This window comes from Rhinopithecus roxellana, chromosome 19 (genome assembly GCF_007565055.1).
Source record: "Rhinopithecus roxellana isolate Shanxi Qingling chromosome 19, ASM756505v1, whole genome shotgun sequence".
Lineage (NCBI taxonomy): Eukaryota > Metazoa > Chordata > Mammalia > Primates > Cercopithecidae > Rhinopithecus > Rhinopithecus roxellana.
This window is the reverse complement of record NC_044567.1, coordinates 22,063,170-22,081,823: the sequence shown is the minus strand read 5'-3', so window position 1 is coordinate 22,081,823 and position 18,654 is coordinate 22,063,170. Positions and strand designations below refer to the sequence as shown.

Sequence of the window (18,654 nt, the reverse complement as noted above, 5' to 3'; positions counted from 1 at the left end):
TGATGCATTAGAAATTACTTGTGTGTCTTGATTATGATTTCTGTACTTTTTGCATTAGAAGTATAATGGACTTGTATTTTTAAATAGTGGAAACTAGCACTGTGATCAAATTAAATAATGCATTTCTTACTTTGGACTCCAGATAGGGATTCATTTGTTGATATTTTCTCTCTTCTCGCCCTCCCCCAGTGTAAACACTTTTCTGAAGCATATAGTTATGATAACAGCTTTTAAGGTTTATTGTCCCAGAATGGCTTTGGAGTTTAAAAAAAAAAAAAATTCTGTGAGTTTGGATGTAAGATTATTATTGAATGAATAATCATAACATAGGGAAACATATCAAAACATAGGGAAACCAACATAAATAGGCTTTAAAAGACACTAGTTCTTGGTATATTCACAAAACTACCTTTGTGAATACAGCACATTAATACATCTATCATATAGCACTTTAAAATGACCAACTTTTTAGGTGCTTTTATACTGTATTCTCTTCACAATGATGTGACTTTCCAAAATTTTCCACTGAAAAAGATGTAACCTTGCAATGTGGTTTAGTATGGAACTTACTTTGCACTGTATCTGGTGGTTGAATTTTGCTTTTATTGTACTGTGGACTTGTGACTAAGGCAAATAAAACTTAAGCTCACTTAATTTAAATATCTGAAAATAACATTTAGGAAAAGGTGCAGTTTTTCTTTGCTTCAGAATGGGTTTTTATCACAAAGGAATGAGTGAGACATTTATTTGTGTTGGAACTTCTGCACAGTCATTGAATGCTGGGAGTGAATGTTAGTGAAAATTTTTGTCAAGAGGAACAAGTTTCTTTCAGGATACCCTACCAAATACTACTGAAAGGGAAATCCTGAGCGAAACACCTGTTGGGAGAGAAGGGGAAAAGGGAAGAGGGAAGATACCTGTATCAAGAGTTTTATGCTCTGCACTGTTCCTTTGATGGATGGCAGCGGTGGCCTGAAGTTAACCTTAGGTTTTGTCTGTGTCCTTAGGGTCTGTAGGTAATGCACTGAGGAAACATTGTTTGAACTTACTTCAAATAGTAGTCTTAGGATTTTGATAGTAGCTGAATGTTACAATATAGTAACAATGTTTACAGTCAGTTGCAGACTTTATCATTTTAGTAGGGATGCTGAAACTCTACCCTTAGTTAAACTGGCAATTGTAACTTGGACTTGTTGTTAAATGAAATTAACAACCTTGTATGTAAAGAAGTAGCCTTAGGCCGGGTGCGGTGGCTCACGCCTGTAATCCTGGCACTTTGGGAGGCTGAGGCGGGTGGATTACTAGAGGTCAGGAATTCAAGACCAGCCTGACCAACATGGCGAAACCCCGTCTCTACTAAAAATAAAAAAATTAGCCAGGCATAGTGGTGGGCGCCTGTAATCCTAGCTACTCAGGAGGCTGAAGCAGGAGAATCCCTTGAACCCAGGAGGCGGAGGTTGCGGGTGAGCCAAGATCGCGCCACTGCATTCCAGCCTGGGCAACAAGAGCAGGACTCTGTCTCGAGAAAAAAAAAAAGAAAAAAAAGTAGCCTTAGGCCCAGAGCTGTGACTCAAGCCTGTAATTCTAGCACTTTGAGAGGCCGAGGTGGGCAGATTGCCTGAGCTCAGGAGTTTGAGACCAGCCTGGGAAACACGGTGAAAACGCGTATCTACTAAAATAGAAAAAAATCAGCGGGTGTGGTGGAGTGCACCTGTAGACCCAGCTACTGATGAGGCTGAGGCAAGAGAATTGATTGAACCCCCAGAGGCAGAGGTTGCAGTGAGCCGAGATTGTGCCACTGCACTCCAGCCTGAGAGACAAAGCGAAACTCTTTCAAAAAACAACAAAAAAAAGCCTCTTCTTTTATGTGATATGTTGTATCCACATTTAGAAGATTCCCATAGTAGTTCTGTGAGTTTGAACACGAGTATAGGATAGGGCTGATGTAGGTGTATTTGAGAAAATCCCGAGTAAGTTGGTGGAAAGGTGAAATATTTAAGAAAGTTTTATACTCTGTGGCTAAAATGTTGTTCAGTGTTACTACAATTATAAAATAACAGATAGAATACAGATTTGATTTTAGAGAAATCTTTGAAGAATTAATTTTTTTTTTTTTTTTTTTATTGAGACGGAGTCTCACACTTTCCTGGGCTGGAGTGCAGTGGCGCGATCTCGGCTCACTGCAAGCTCCGCCTCCCGGGTTCATGCCATTCTCCTGCCTCAGCCTCCCGAGTTGCTGGGACTACAGGCGCCCGCCACCACGCCCAGCTAATTTTTTGTGTTTTTTTTAGTAGAGACAGGGTTTTACCGTGTTAGCCAGGATGGTCTCGATCTCTTGACCTCATGATCCACCCACCTCAGCCTCCCAAAGTGCAGGGATTACAGGTATGAGCCACCGCGCCCGGCCTTTTTTTTTTTTTTTTTGAGACAATCTCGCTCTGTCGCCCAGGCTGGAGTACAGTGGCATGATCTTGGCTTACTGCAACCTCTGCCTCTTGGGTTCAAGTGATTCTCCTGCCTCAGTCTCCTGAGTAGCTGGGATTACAGGTGCGTGCCACCACGCCTGTCTGATTTTTTTGTATTTTTAGAAGAGATGGGGTTTCCCTATGTTGGCCAGGCCGGTCTCGAACTCCTGACCTCAGGTGATCTGTCCATCTCGGCCTCTCATAGTGCTGGGATTACAGGCATGAGCCACCACACCCGGCCAAAATATATATTCCTTCTAAAATCTTGAAAAATAATTATAAAACGAATTACCCTTAGTCATACTTCTCAGGGATAAGCAGCATTTGGTGTAATTTCAGTCCTAGACACACACATAGATACAGAGTTAATATATTGTTTTCTGTAACATTTTTTGTCCTGATTTATTTCACTAAATGTAATTTTGAAAACACTTTTCCTTGTCATTTTTTTGTTTTTTTTTTTTTTTGAGACGGAGTCCCGCTGTGTCGCCCAGGCTGGAGTGTAGTGGCTGGATCTCAGCTCACTGCAAGCTCCGCCTCCCAGGTTTACGCCATTCTCCTGCCTCAGCCTCCCGAACAGCTGGGACCACAGGCGCCCGCCCCCTCGCCCGGCTAGTTTTTTGTATTTTTTAGTAGAGACAGGGTTTCACCGTGTTAGCCAGGATGGTCTCGATCTCCTGACCTCGTGATCCGCCCGTCTCGGCCTCCCAAAGTGCTGGGATTACAGGCTTGAGCCACTGCGCCCGGCCTCCTTGTCATTTTTAAACATTTTTAATGGCCGTGTAATATTCTGTTGTATGACATTCCATAATTATTTTTCCACTGTTGGGCATGGAGGGTGTTCTAGTTTTTCCTATGAATAAACTGTAAGAACATAAATAATGCAAAAATCTTTGCATTAAAATGTTTTCTCAGGCTTTTGGAAGTGGAATTACTGGATCAAAGGATAAGAGGCTTTTGTAAAGTTCCAGGTACATATTGTCAGATTGCTATGATATTTCTTTTTTTTTTTTTTTTTTTTTTTTTTTTTGAGATGGAGTCTTACTCTGTCACCTAGGCTGGAGTGCAGTGGCATGATCTTGGCTCACTACAACCTCCGCCTTCCAGGTTCAGGCGATTCTTGTGCCTTAGCAGGGATTACAGGTACCCGCCACCTTGCCTGGCTAATTTTTGTATTTTTAGTAGAGACGAGGCTTCACCATTTTGGCCAGGCTGGTCTGCTCTTGAACTCCTGACCTCAAGTGATCCACCTGCTTCAGCCTCCCAAAGTGCTGGGATTACAGGCATGAACCACTGCTCCCGGCCAGATTGTTACCATTATTTCTGCATCACAGTTTACTCTCCTGATTTAAACCAATCTAAATAGACTACTCTGATAAGAGTTTGGGTTTTTTTTTCTTTTTTGTTCTTGTTTCCATGTACAACGTTAATCTGATAAGAGTTCTTGATGTCTTACACTTTAAAAGATAATAAATGGTAGCATATCCACTTGGGAATTAAATGTTTATAATTGTTGAAAGGTTTAGCATTTAATGTTTTCTTTCAACTTTAACAGTTAATTTTACTGAGGGTGATAGATGTTACAAATAGCTGTGTGGATGAAGAAGTAAAAGAGTAAAACCAAAATGACAGTGATTTTAATAAACGCAAACTTAGTATATTGTTGGTTAGAACTTGTGAGAATGCGCTAAAAACATTTTTTTTGTGGTCAGGAGAAACCAGGACAGATACTTAAGAGTGAAGTGGGTAATGGATTCAATAAACTTTATAAAGCAGTAATTGCAGCACAATGACTTGTTCTATTTGTGGCTAGCTATGGGTAGGGAACCTCTTCGTGAAGCTGAATGCTAATGATGCCTCTATAAAACCACACCTGAAATACTTTACAGGACTGTCTTCCTTTAGGTAACCTAGAATCTCAAGATTAAGTTAAGGAAGTGGTTTTAAAGAATGAAGAACAAATTGTGCTACTAGCCTCTTTGCCTTCCCCTTTTTATTTTCATCTCTTAAAACATTGAACAGCATATAGTGATTGGCCAGAAAACAGTAAGGTAAAAAGCCATTGTCCTAAGTGTTTGCAAGGCAAGGACAGAGTCATTATTTAGTATGAGTGCATTGTCTCTAGCCAGAGTGGTGAGTAAATACAAGAGCAAATTTAGGAGTATGTAAGCTGATGAAACCGGGAAAGATAGAAATAAATTAGATCTTAGTATTTTCAGTACTAATTAGGTTAAAATGAAATGATTTGAAATGAGTTTTGTTTTTAAAAATACTTAACTGAAGGCGGGGCACGGTGGCTCATGCCTGTAATCCCAGCACTTTGGGAGGCCGAGGCGGGCGGATCACAAGGTCAGGAGTTCTGGACCATGGTGAAACCCAGTCTCTACTAAAAATACAAAAAATTAGCTGGGCACGGTGGCGGGCGCCTGTAGTTCCAGCTACTCAGGAGGCTGAGGCAGGAGAATGGCGTGAACCCCGGAGGCGGAGCTTACAGTGAGCCGAGATCGCGCCACTGCACTCCAGCCTGGGCAACAGAGCCAGACTCCATCTCAAAAAAAAAAAAAAAAATACTTAACTGTTCTTTACTGACTTTTTTTTTTTTCGAGATGGAGTTTTGCTCTTGCTGCCCAAGCTAGTATACAATGGCATGATCTTGGCTCACCACAACCTCCGCCTCCCAGTTCAAGTAATTCTCCTGTCTCAGCCTCCTGAGTAGCTGGGATTACAGGCATGTGCCACCACAGCTAATTTTTTGTACTTTTAGTAGAGGGAGGTTTCTCCATGTTGGTCAGGCTGGTCTCCAACTCACGACCTCAGGTGATCCACCCGCTTTGGCCTCCCAAAGTGTTGGGGTTATGGGTGTGAGCCATCAGCTTCTTTATTGACTTTTTAAAAAGAATTCCTAAATCAGGTATTATCCATATAATTAAAATATTTTAGACTGGGCACGGTGGCTTAGCCTGTCATCCCAGCACTTTTGGAGGCCTCGGAGGGTGGATCACCTGGGGTCAGGAGTTCGGGACCAGCCTAGCCAACATGGTAAAACCCCATCTGTACTAAAAATACAAAATTAGCTGGGCATGGTGGTACGCCTGTAATCCTAGCTACTTGGGAGGCTGAGGTGGGAGAATTGCTTGAACTTGGGAGGCAGAGGCTGCAGTGAGTCGAGATTGAGCTGTTGCACTCCAGCCTAGACAACAGAGTGAGACCCTGTCTCAAAAAAAAAATTTTACAAATCCGCTCGCAGGTCTCAGTATTATTAGATGTGTTCTTTGACCTCCATTTCAATTTTTAAAACAGTTGATCAGAATAAAAATACATACTGAGTCAGAATTTAGGATTTTGCCTAAGAACCAGACTGGAGAGACTTTGATTTAGTTAAATAAGGAATATTTGTTTCTTAAATTGATAGCTTTGATCTTTTTTTTTTTTTTTTGAGATGGAGTCTCGCTCTGTCACCCAGGCTGGAGTGCAGTGGCTGGATCTCAGCTCACTGCAAGCTCCGCCTCCCGGGTTTACGCCATTCTCCTGCCTCAGCCTCCCGGGTAGCTGGGACTACAGGCGCCCGCCACCTCGCCCAGCTAATTTTTTTAAATTTATTTTTATTTTTATTTTTTTTTGAGGCGAAGTCTCGCTCTGTCGCCCGGACTGGAATGCAGTGGCCCCATCTCAGCTCACTGCAAGCTCTGCCTCCCGGGTTTACGCCATTCTCCTGCCTCAGCCTCCCGAGTAGCTGGGACTACAGGCGCTCGCCACCTCGCCCGGCTAGTTTTTGTATTTTTAGTAGAGACGGGGTTTCACCGTGTTAGCCAGGATGGTCTCGATCTCCTGACCTCATGATCCGCCCGTCTCGGCCTCCCAAAGTGCTGGGATTACAGGCTTGAGCCACCGCGCCTGGCCTTTTTTAAAATTTTTTAGTAGAGACAGGGTTTCACCAGGTTAGCCAGGATGGTCTCGGTCTCCTGACCTCGTGATCCGCCCGTCTCGGCCTCCCAAAGTGCTGGGATTACAGGCTTGAGCCACCGCACCCAGCCGTGATAGCTTTGATCTTTAAACAGTATAGATGATTGTCATTTTTTTTTTTTTTATTATGGCTGTTGGTATGTGGCGAAATGGTGTATATTTTTATCAAGCAAGTGAAAATATAAATCAAGGTATTAGTTGCTTAAATGGTAGGTTTGGAGTGACCTGCAATATTCTGTTGAATTACATGGTTTCAAAAGTTTATACATTTTTAATGACTTGACAGTTAAATTTCTTTGTGTTTTAAACCTTTTGATGATTCCAGAAAATATGAGTTAATTGAATTATTAACTATTTTATTGCTTTTATTATAATAGTTTTCTGGACCAGGATTTCCAATACCAGGATTATTATTGTTATTTTTTAAAATTGGAGTAGACCATGTTAAATAGAATAAATACAATAGGCAGTATGGATCATTAGATATTTTGCTCATTTCAGTCATCCTCACCAGATCATTTATTGCTACAGCATTAAAATAGACCATTGACTTCAATTTTGCTTTGTACTGTTGATAGAGATAATGTATTAAAGTGCTTATAACGATGTCTAGTACATATGAAGTATCTTTATTATTACTTATTGCTACCCGCTTTTGGGGAGGTGTTAATAAGAAGACTAAGAAGGAAAACTAGAAACAAGATGTCAGGGTTGATAAACCTGAAAATTGGATAATTGACGTTTGGACATTTCATCTGTATGTATGGAAGAAAAAACTTCCAGAATGGTAAAAGCTATTGAAATGGGCCGGGCGAGGTGACTCACGCTTGTAATCCCAGCACTTTGGGAGACCGAGGCGGGCAGATTGCCTGAGCTCGGGAGTTTGAAACCAGCCTGGGCAACATGGCAAAACCCTGTTTCTACTAAAAATACAAAAAATTAGCCATGCTTGGTGGCAGGTGCCTGTAATCTCAGCTACTCAGGAAGCTGAGGCAGGAGAATTGCTTGAACCTGGGAGGCGGAGGTTGCAGCGAGCCAAGATTGCGCCACTGCACTCCAGCCTGGGTGACAGAGCAAGACTCTGTCTCAAAAAAAAAAAAAAAAAAAAAAAATGGAAGCATGTCTCTGAACATGATATAGTGAATATAGAATTGGAAGCAAGGAGCATTAACTCTTCCCCCCCGTAATATATAGTATATATGCATTGTAATATATTTGGGAAATACAGGAACACATGTAGAAAAAGTAGCCACATAAAATGTGTTCTTTTTTTTGAAAGATAAAGTATACACACTAAAAATTTGAATTGTGTTGTACATGCAGTCTGAATTTTGTATTTGTGTCATAGTCCATCTTCTTAGTATCTGTTTCCTTACTTCATATATCTCATATTCCTTATCAAATCAAGAAAAACTTTATTGCTTACATTTGACTTCGCTGTTAATGAGGCCTCATTTTGTTGTTAGAACAAGCATATTTTACATTTCTCTAATATGGGAAGAAAGGAATGGTCACATACATTAAAGAAGCAGGTCTTTGGTTCTGGTTGGGGAAGGGAGTGATGTTTTTAAGACCGCATTCAACTGAGGAATATTTTGTTTTTGCCTTAAGTGGGTCTTTGTCTTGACTTCACTCTGGTTTTGTGGGAGTTTGTGGTCCTTGTTATGTGGAAATTGTTTGTCCTAGTACAATATGTTTGATCTTTAACAGAGTTTTAGTTAAGATATACATGTGTTACTTAACATTATTTTGAAGGCATATCTTTTTCCCCCACATTTTAATACCTGAAATCAGGATGCTGCTTTAATTTGATGACATAGTAAAAATGGCTTGTAGTGATACATAACTGTGGTACTACTTAAAATCTGTGGTATGACAGCAGATCAGTAAAATGTACTAATAACAGATTCCCATTATGTGACATGCTGAAGCCTTCTTAAGCTTCATACGCCTTCCTATGGTAGTGAATTTTGATAATTGAATAAGTATATCAATGTGTCCTTTTTATTCATAATTAGAGCAAACATTTACTATGTGCCAGGCACTGTTCTGGCCGGGCACTGTTCTGGCCGGGCACAGTGGCTCACACTTGTAATCCCGGTACTTTGGGAGGCTGAGGTCAGGAGTTTGAGACCAACCTGGCCAACATGATGAAACCCTGTCTCTACTAAAAATACAAAAATTAGCCGGGCATGGTGTTGGGTGCCTGTAATCCTAGCTACTCAGGAGGCTGAGGCAGGAGAATTGCTTGAACCCAGGAGGTGGAGGTTGTGATGAGTTGAAATGATGCCACTGCACTCCAGCCTGGGTGATGGAGCAAGACTCCGTCTCAAAAAAAAGGATCGGATTTTTTTTTTTTTTTTTTGAGACGGAGTCTTGCTCTGTCACCCAGGCTGGAGTGCAGTGGCCGGATCTCAGCTCACTGCAAGCTCCGCCTCCTGGGTTTACGCCATTCTCCTGCCTCAGCCTCCCGAGTAGCTGGGACTACAGGCGCCCGCCACCTCACCCGGCTAGTTTTTTGTATTTTTTAGTACAGACGGGGTTTCACTGTATTAGCCAGGATGGTCTTGATCTCCTGACCTCGTGATCCGCCCATCTCGGCCTCCCAAAGTGCTGGGATTACAGGCTTGAGCCACTGCGCCCGGCCTTTTTTTTTGTTTTTTGACAGAGTTTCACTGTTGTCCAGGCTGGAGTGCAGTGGCGCGATTTTGGCTCACTGCAACCTCTGCCTCCCGGGTTCAAGCAATTCTCCTGGCTCAGCTTCCCAGGTAGCTGGGATTACAGGCATGCACCACCAAACCCGGCTAATTTTGTATATTTAGTAGAGACGGAGTTTCTCCATGTTGGTCAGGCTGGTCTTGAACTCCCGACTTCAGGTGATCCGCTTGCCCCCTCCCCACCCTGGCCTCCCAGAGTGCTGGGATTACAGGCTTGAGCTACTGCGCTGGGCCATGTGCTCGGATTTTAAAAAAAATTTTGAGGGGCAGGGATGGGTGCAAATCTGGCTTTCAGGGATCTGTTTCTGGAGTTTATAGGCTGTATCCTGTTTTCAGAGGGGTAAAATAATTGATTTCTGTTCTGTTTGCGTTTTAAGATGGTGATGGAATTTCCTGACAATGTGTTAAATCTCGATGGACATCAGAATAATGGTGCACAGCTAAAGCAGTTCATTCAGGTAATAGTTTTTTCAATCAGTGTTTTTAATGGTGTATGTGTATTTTAAAGACTCATTTAAAATTTAGCTGTATTAGTTTTATATAGGGTTCTCTAGGTCTTAATATTGCACTGAAATTGCTCCTTTACCATTGCTATAGTAAGCATACATAGTTATTTACCTGATTTATGTAACTGCCATGTGAAAAAGAATTGGTCGTGGTGTGTTAATATTTTACATGTCCATAAGACTTTAATTTTAAAACCAGGCCATCTTTCCTAGTTTTTAAAAGATAAGGTATGTAATTTTTCATTAAAAACTTGTTGGTTTTCTGCTGTAGTAATTGTTTTTTTGAGACAAAATAATCCTATATTATGAACTTTCTGATGTTTGTTTAATTCCTGAGAAATATAGTACTTTATAAATACACTTAAATGCAATATACAGTTGTCCCTCAGTATCCGTGGGGGATAGTTCAAGGATCCCTGTGCAAACCAAAATCCACAATGCTCAAGTCTCTTATAGAAAATGGTGTAGTAAGGGATGGGGATGGTGGCTCATGCCTGTAATCCCAGCACTTTGGGAGGCCAAGGCAGGTGGATTACTTGAGTTCAGTAGTTGGGCAACGTGGCAAAACCCTGTCTCTACAGAAAATGCAAAAATGTTGGGTGGACATGGTGGCATGTGCTTGGGTTCCCAGCTAGTCAGTAGGCTCAAGTGGGAGGATCTCTTGAGCCCAGGAGGCAGAGGTTATAGTCAGCTGAGATCGCATCACTGCACTCCAGCCTGGGCAATAGAGTGAGACCTTGTCTCAGAAAAAATAAGATGTATATTTGCATATAACCTCTGCACATCTTCTTATATACTTTAAAGCTTATTTAGATTACCTATGGTACCTAATACAATGTAAATGCTGTGTAAATAGTAGTTATACTGCATCATTTAGGGAATAATGACAAGGAAGAAAAGTCTGTACGTGTTTAGTACAGATGCCACCATCCTTTTTTTCCCCTCAAATATTTTCAATCCATGGTTGGTTAAATTCACAGATGTAGAACCCATGGATACGGAGGGCTGACTATAATTAAGATATTGGAAGATGACTTGTTAGTTTACTTCAGAACTCTTATTTCTACTTTTAGAGAAAACTTTGAATGGAAGGGTAATGGTAAATGTGAGAAAATACTTCTTGGGAATTATCCTACTTTCCTATCTGTTTTTAGTAAATCTGGAAGTGTTAACTACAGTTAACTATAACTCTGTCAGGTAGAAGTTACTTACTGGAGTTTGCTCATTTATCTGCAACAGTAGCTCTCAGTTATTTTTCTACCTTGTCATAACCAGCAGATACCATTCATAAGCAGCAGCATGCTAGTTCCTCACTTCCCTACATAGGGAAGATAGGCCATGTTTTCTCTCACTAATCCATAATGCACCTGGTCATACCTCCGGATTGGGAATTGCTGCTCCACATGATTACCATCCTAACCTGACTCCTGTAGCTAAACATAGTAATAGTAAGTGTGTTGTTAAAAAGAAAAAAGGCCAGGCTTGGTGGCTCACGCCTGTAATCCCAGCACTTTGGGAGGCTGAGGCAGATGGATCACAAGGTCAAGAAATCAAGACCATCCTGGCCAACATGGTGAAACCCCATCTCTACTAAAAATACTAAAATTAGCTGGGCGTGGTGGTACATGCCTGTAGTCCCAGCTATTCTGGAGTCTGAGGCGGGAGAATCGCTTGAACCCAGGAGGCAGAGGTTGCAGTGAGCTGAGATTGTGCCACTGCACTCCAGCCTGGCGACAGAGCGAGACTCAGTCTCAAAAAACAAAAACAAACCAACCAAAAAAAAAGGTACAGCTGTATTGTCCTTTTTTTTTTGCAAGAGGACTGGCCTAATACTCACTGAACCAGCCCTACATTTCCAGATGCAGGACTGCTTTTTGGCATACTAAGCAGAATCGTTTATATACCCTAGATTCTAGAGCAAGGGGGTTTGTGGTGCAAACTCCGTACAGCATGGATAAGGCTGACTACGTTGCCTTTCTGACTCAGTTGCAGGTAGAGCTGGTAAACCCTTTCCAGGTTGTACTTACTGCACAAGGATAGGAACCAGTAGCAGTGAAAGTGTAATTTTATGTATTTTTAAAGGACACTCCTTCATTTTCTTTCCCTCTTTCAGCGACATGGTATGCTTAAGCAACAGGATCTAAGTATTGCCATGGTGGTAACATCACGCGAAGTCCTGAGTGCACTTTCTCAGCTTGTCCCATGTGTTGGTTGTCGTCGCAGTGTGGAGCGCCTCTTTTCCCAGCTTGTAGAGTCTGGAAATCCTGCTCTTGAACCCCTAACAGTAGGGCCCAAGGGAGTCCTGTCTGTAACTAGAAGCTGCATGACTGATGCAAAGAAGCTTTATACATTATTTTATGTACATGGGTAAGTATAATCAATTAGGAGAAAATGGGTTTGTTAAAATTTGAAATAGCTTGTTGACAGTGGCAGCTTATTTTCTTGATGGAAAGATTGAGTCTAATTTAATGATTTTATTACTGTGCACCAGTGAATGTAAAGTTTCCGCTCTCCACATGAGGAGAAGCAGACAGTAAGCAAATACGCACTTTGTCAGGGATGATAAATTAGAAAAACCAGTAAGGGAGGTAGAGAATGGAGCAGGGGTAGAATTATTGTGGAGGGTGGTCAGGAAAGGCCTCCCTGATAAAATGACATTGAATATAGACTTGAATGAAGTGAGCAAGCAAATCTTGTAGAAAACTGGGGGAAGGCAGAGAAGGAACAGCTAGCGTAAAGGTTCTGAGGTTGGGGTTTTATTGGCATGTTTGAGGAATAGTAAGGAAGTCATTGTGGCTGGAGCCAGATGAATGAAGGGAACAGTAATATACAGGTGGGGTCAGCAGAGTAATAAGGCCAGGCGCGGTGGCTCACGCCTATAATCCCAGCACTTTGGGAGGCTGAGGCGGGCAGTTCAAGACCAGCCTGACCAACGTGGTGAAACCCCGTCTGTACTAAAAATACAAAAATTAGCCAGGCATGGTGGCGTGTGGCTGTAATCCAAGTTACTCAGGAGGCTGAGGCAGAAGGATCACTTGAACCCAGGAGGCAGAGGTTGCAGTGAGCTGAGATGGCGCCATTGTACTGCAGCCTGGGCAACAAGAGCGAAACTCCATCTCAGAAAAAAAAAAGAGTGGCTGGGCGCGGTGGCTCATGCCTATAATCCCAACACTTTGGGAAGCCTAGGCGATTGGATTGCCTGAGCTCAGGAGTTCAAGACCAGCCTGGGCAACACGGTGAAACCGAGTCTCTACTAAAAATACAAAAAATTAGCCAGGCGTGGTGGTGGGTGCCTGTAATCCCAGCTACTCGGGAGGCTGAGGCAGGAGAATCGCTGAAACCCGGGAGGCGGCAGTTGCAGTGAGCCGAGATCGCGCATTGCCCTCCAGCCTGGGCAACAAGAGTGAAACTCTATCTCAAAAAAAGAAAAAAAAAGGAGTAATAAAAGGCCCAGTCATATTTTTATTTTTTTCAGGTGGAGTTTCGCTGTTGTTGCCAAGGCTGGAGTGCAGTGGCGTGATCTCAGCTCACTGCAACCACTGCCTCCTGGGTTCAAGTGATTCTCCTGCCTCAGCCTCCCAAGTAGCTAGGATTACAGGTGGCTACCACCATGCTCGGATTTTTTTTGGTATTTTTTAGTAGAGACAGGGTTTCGCCATGTTGGCCAGGTTGGTCTTGAACTCCTGACCTCAGGCAATCTGCCCACCTCAGCCTCCCAAAGTGCTAGGATTACATGCGTGAGCCACTGTGCCTGACTGAGGTCTTTTGTTTTTACTCTGAGTGAGGTGAGAAGCTTTGGGAAAGTTTTGAGCAGAAGAGCGGCATAGTCTGATGAAATTTGGCTTACTTTGACCTCTGTATTAAGAATGAATAATGGCCGTGGGGGTAGTGAAAAATGGTTATAAAGGATCCTGGATATATTTTGAAGAATGAGCCAATGGGATTTTTTGAATGGATTGGTTGTGAGGGAGGGCATCAAAGATGATTCTCAGATTTGTGATATGAAGAATGGACAAAAGGCCTTGCGTGGTGGCTCACACCTGTAATCCCAGCACTTTGGGAGGCCGATGCAGGCAGATCACCAGAGGTTAGGAGTTTGAGACCAGCCTGGCCAACATGGTGAAACCCCATCTCTACTAAAAATACCAAAATTAGCCGGGAGTGGTGGCAGGTGTCTGTAATCCCAGCTACTTGGGAGGCTGAGACAGAATTGCTTGAACCCAGGAGGCAGAGGTTGCAGTGAGCCAAGATCGCGCCACTGCACTCCAGCGTGGGCAACAGAGTGAGACTGTCTCAAAAAAAAAAAAAAAAAGAATGGACAAATGGTTTCCATTTACTGCGATGGACAAGACTGGAGAGAAATGTAATAGAGCTCATCTTTGGGCGTGCTAAGTTTGAGATAGCGATTAGACATCCAAGTGGAATTCAGAGAGGTCTGGGTTAGAGCTGTAAATTTGTCTCATTTAGTGAATATAAATAGGAAAAGAAGGAGAGGTCTGAAAAGTAAACCCTGAGGCTTTCCTATTTAGAGATGGTGGTAGGGACTTTTGATATTTGCTGTGCCTGGACTTGGGAAAACAAGCCTTGGAGTGTTTTTGAACAGAGGAATGATATAACCTGGTTCATGTTTTAAAAGGATCACTCTGGCTGCTGAGTGAGGCCTGGAATGTAAAGGGCAGAAGGTGACAGCAAGGAGACGATTTAGGAGGCCAGCTATTGGCAGTTAACTAAGCTAGAGATTGGTGGGTTGCACAGGGATGATAATGGTAGAGGTGATAAGTGATCTGATTCTAGGCTCGGCGCGGTGACTCACGCCTGTAATCCCAGCACTTTGGGAGGCCAAGGCGGGCGGATCATAAGGTCAGGAGATCGAGACCATCCTGGCTAACAGTGAAACCCTGTCTCTAATAAAAAAATACAAAAAATTAGCCAGGCGCGGTGACGGGTGCCTGTAGTCCCAGCTACTCGGGAGGCTGAGGCAGGAGAATGGCGTGAACCCGGGAGGTGGAGCTTGCAGTGAGCTGATATTGCGCCACCGCACAGCCTGGGGGACAGAGCAAGACTCCGTCTCAAAAAAAAAAAAAAAAAAAAAAGAAGTGATCTGATTCTAGATTGGTTAAATTTTATTCAGCTTTTATTCTTTTTTTTTTGAGACGGAGTCTCACTCTGTCTCAAGCTGGAGTGCAGTGGTGCAATCTTGGCTCATTGCTACCTCCACCTCCCTGGTTCAAGTGATTCTTGTGCCTCAGCCTCCTGAGTAGCTGAGATTACAGGTGTGCACCACCACATCTGTCTAATTTTTGTATTTTTTTTTTTAGTAGAAATAGGGTTTCTCCATGTTGGCCATGCTGATCTTTAACTTCTGGCCTCAAGTGATCCACTGGCCTCAGCCTCCCAAAGTGCTGGGATTACAGGTGTGAGCTATGCCTGGCTTCATTTTAAAATTTTCTGTAGAGATGGAAATTTTGCTGTTACCCAGGCTGGCTTTGAACTCCTGGCCTGAAATGATCCTCCTACCTCAGCCTTCCAAAGTGCTGGGATTATAGGCATGAGCTACTGTACCAGGCCTGATTCTAGATATATTTAAAAGGTAGGATTGACAAAGTTTGCTCATTGGTTGGATGGAGGGTGAGGATAGTAGTAGTGTGTGTTCTATATTTGCATAAAATTTCTGTTGATGATTCCTCTTCAAGGATGTATTGTGTTTACATATTGTGTTTTGTTTTTGTTTTTGTTTTTGTTTTGTTTTGTTTTGTTTTGAGGCGGAGTCTCGCTCTGTCGCCCGGGCTGGAGTGCAGTGGCCGGTTCTCAGCTCACTGCAAGCTCCGCCTCCCGGGTTTAGGCCATTCTTCTGCCTCAGCCTCCGAGTAGCTGGGACTACAGGTGCCCGCCACCTCGCCCGGCTAGTTTTTTGTATTTTTTAGTAGAGACGGGGTTTCACAGTGTTAGCCAGGATGGTCTCGATCTCCTGACCTCGCGATCCGCCTGTCTCGGCCTCCCAAAGCGCTGGGATTACAGGCTTGAGTCACCGCGCCCGGCCTACATATTGTTTTGTGGGGTTTTTATATATTTTTTACAGACATGGGGTCTCACTGTGTTGCCCAGGCTGGCCTCAAACCCTTGGGCTTAAGTGATCCTTTCACCTCGACTTCCCAGATAGCTGGGACTGGAGGTGTGTGCTTCTGCAACTGGTGTATTTACATAATGGCTGGGCAAGGGAAGATGGCTGAGAGTCAGTTAGCAGTCAGTGTTGAAATACTTGAGTGCCAGGCACACTGCTAGATACAGTGGGGATAGAGAAAAGTGGTGTTTTGTTTTGTTTTGAGACTTCTCTCTAAAAGACAGTAAATAGAGATTTTAAAATTTGAAAGAAAAATGAATTAAACCCTTAATACGTTTTATTTTTAATTAGGTCCAAACTAAATGATATGATAGATGCTATTCCAAAAAGTAAGAAGAATAAGAGATGTCAATTGCACTCCTTAGATACGCACAAGCCAAAACCTTTGGGGTAAGTAGAATTGAATACCAAGAGGCTTTGTCATTGTGAAGATTATATATTTGATCATATTTAGTAAAAGAAACGCACTGTTTGCTTTAATTCATTAATTGATTTATACTCTATGACATAGGTCAAAATAAATAGATCCTCTTGTTGTGTTGGCCATTTTGCATTGATATATGTAAAGTCTCAATGTAGATCTGATTAAAAAAACTTTTTTATGTTAAATATGTTTTAGAGGAGGGAGGTTGAAGTCTTTTTATTTATGAGACAGGGTCTCCCTGTGTTGCCCAGGCTGGAGTGCAGTGGCGCAATCTTGGGTTACTGCAACCTCTGTCTACCTGGTTCAAACGATTCTCCTGCCCCAGCTTTCTGAGTAGCTGGGACTACAGGTGCGTGCCACCACGCCTGGCTAATTTTTGTATTTTTAGTAGAGATGGGGTTTCACCCTATTGGCCAGGCTGGTCTTGAACTCCTGACCTCAGGTGATCCGCCCGCCTCAGTCTCCCAAAGTACTGGGATTACAGGTGTGAGGCACCACGCTCAGCTGGCTGAAGTCTTTATGGAAATGTATGCAGCTAATATTAACGTTTTCAAAGTAGTGGTAATCATTCTTTGATCTACAGAATAGTTATAGTGTATAAATTATTTTTTTTTCTTGTCTCTAACTAATTTACCAAGGTTTAAAAAAAAGCCGTTATGACAATATGTATTTATGTAACTAATTTGTAGTTTTCTATATTTATTTATTATTATTTTTTGAGATGGAGTCTCCTCTGTCGCCCAGGCTGGAGTGCAGTGGCATGATCTCAGCTCACTGCAAGCTCCGCCTCCTGGGTTCAAGCTATTCTCCTGCCTCAGCCTCCCGAGTAGCTGGGACCATAGGTGTGTGCCACCAAGCCCGGCTAATTTTTTGTATTTTTGGTGGAGACAGGGTTTCACTGTGTTAGCCAGGATGGTCTTGATCTCCTGACCTTGTGATCCGTCCACCTCGGCTCCCCAAAGTGCTGGGATTACAGGCATGAGCCACTGCGCCTGGCCTATTTTTTAAGCAAATATTACCTTACAATAATTTGTAGTTTTCTTCTTGGTTAAGTGCTATAGTGTCCAAGGCTGCTTTTGCACCTTCTGCTAGCACAGTGCCACAGTTGTCCCCTGCAAAATTGCCTGGGGTTGGGGATGGTGAGGTGAAACCATGGAGCATGAAGGGACTTTCGAAGACATGACTTTACTTTTGGAGAGAATGGGATGTTAAAAAAAACTATGCTGCTTTATTAATTTTATTTTTTAATTATTTTTTTGAGGCACAATCTTGCTCTGTCACTCAGGCTGGAGTGCAGTGGTGTGATCTTGGCTCACCGCAACCTCCGCCTCTTGGGTTCAAGCAATTCTCGTGCCTCAGCCTCCTGAATAGCTGGGATTACAGGTGTTTGCCACCACTCCTGGCTAATTTTTTTGGATTTTTAATAGAGACGGGTTTTGCCATGTTGCCCAGGCTGGTCTCAAACTCCTGGACTCAAGTAATCTGCCTGCCTTGGTCTCTCAAAGTGCTGGGATTACAGGCGTGAGCCACTGCACCTGGCCTCTGTATTAATTTTAAAAGTTAATTTTTAAATATTTCATTTGTGTCATTGTCACCTTTTTGTTTTTTTTTGATCTGAACTTCCGAGTGACACCATTATCGTATAGACATTTTTCTCCCTGACACAAAGACTTGGATGACCAGGCAGTGGTGTGTTAAAAATCTAAGTTTTTTTCCCCTATACTGAGCAACAAAAAATATTTAAAACATTTTATCGGCTGGGTGCGGTGGCTCACGCATGTAATCCCAGCACTTTTGGAGGCTGAGACAGGCGGATCACAAGGTCAGGAGTGTGAGATCAGCCTGACCAACATGGGGAAACCTCGTCCCTACTAAAAATACAAAAATTAGCCAGGCATGGTGGCACGCACCTGTGATCCCAGCTACTCAGGAGGCTGAGGCAGGAGAATCACTTGAACCCAGGAGGTGGAGGTTGCAGTGAGCTGAGATCGTGTTGCCTGGGTTGCAGAGCGAGACTCTGTCTCAAAAAAAAAAAAGGCTGGGCATGCTGGCTCATGCCTGTAATCCCAGCAATTTGGGAGTCCGAGTTGGGTGAATTCCCTGAGGTCAGGAGTTCAAGACCAGCCTGGCCAACATGGTGAAATCCTGTCTCTACTAAAAATATAAAAATTAGGCCGGGCGCGGTGGCTCACTCCTGTAATCCCAGCACTTTGGGAGGCCGAGACGGGCAGATCATGAGGTCAGGAGATCGAGACCATCCTGGCTAACACTGTGAAACCCAGTCTCTACTAAAAATACAGAAAATTAGCCGGGCGCAGTGGCGGGTGCCTGTAGTCCCACCTACACGGGAGGCTGAGGCAGGAGAATGACGTTAACCCCAGGGGGTGGAGCTTGCAGTGAGTGGAGATCGCACCACTGCACTCCAGCCTGGGTGACAGAGCGAGACTCCGTCTCAAAA

At 43.1% G+C, this 18,654-nt stretch overlaps 1 protein-coding gene across 3 annotated transcripts in view; it reads left to right on the top strand.

The window, feature by feature from the left end:
* The window catches only part of GGNBP2 (gametogenetin binding protein 2), a 51,923-nt gene that overhangs the window by 2,225 nt on the left and 31,044 nt on the right, over window positions 1-18,654 (top strand). For all 3 annotated transcript variants that reach the window (XM_010376881.2, XM_010376880.2, XM_030923361.1), the window contains 3 exons: window positions 9,523-9,603; window positions 11,765-12,018; window positions 16,064-16,162. In XM_010376881.2, the coding sequence (XP_010375183.1) occupies window positions 9,523-9,603; window positions 11,765-12,018; window positions 16,064-16,162 (434 nt within the window). The remainder of the gene's footprint in view (window positions 1-9,522; window positions 9,604-11,764; window positions 12,019-16,063; window positions 16,163-18,654) is intronic.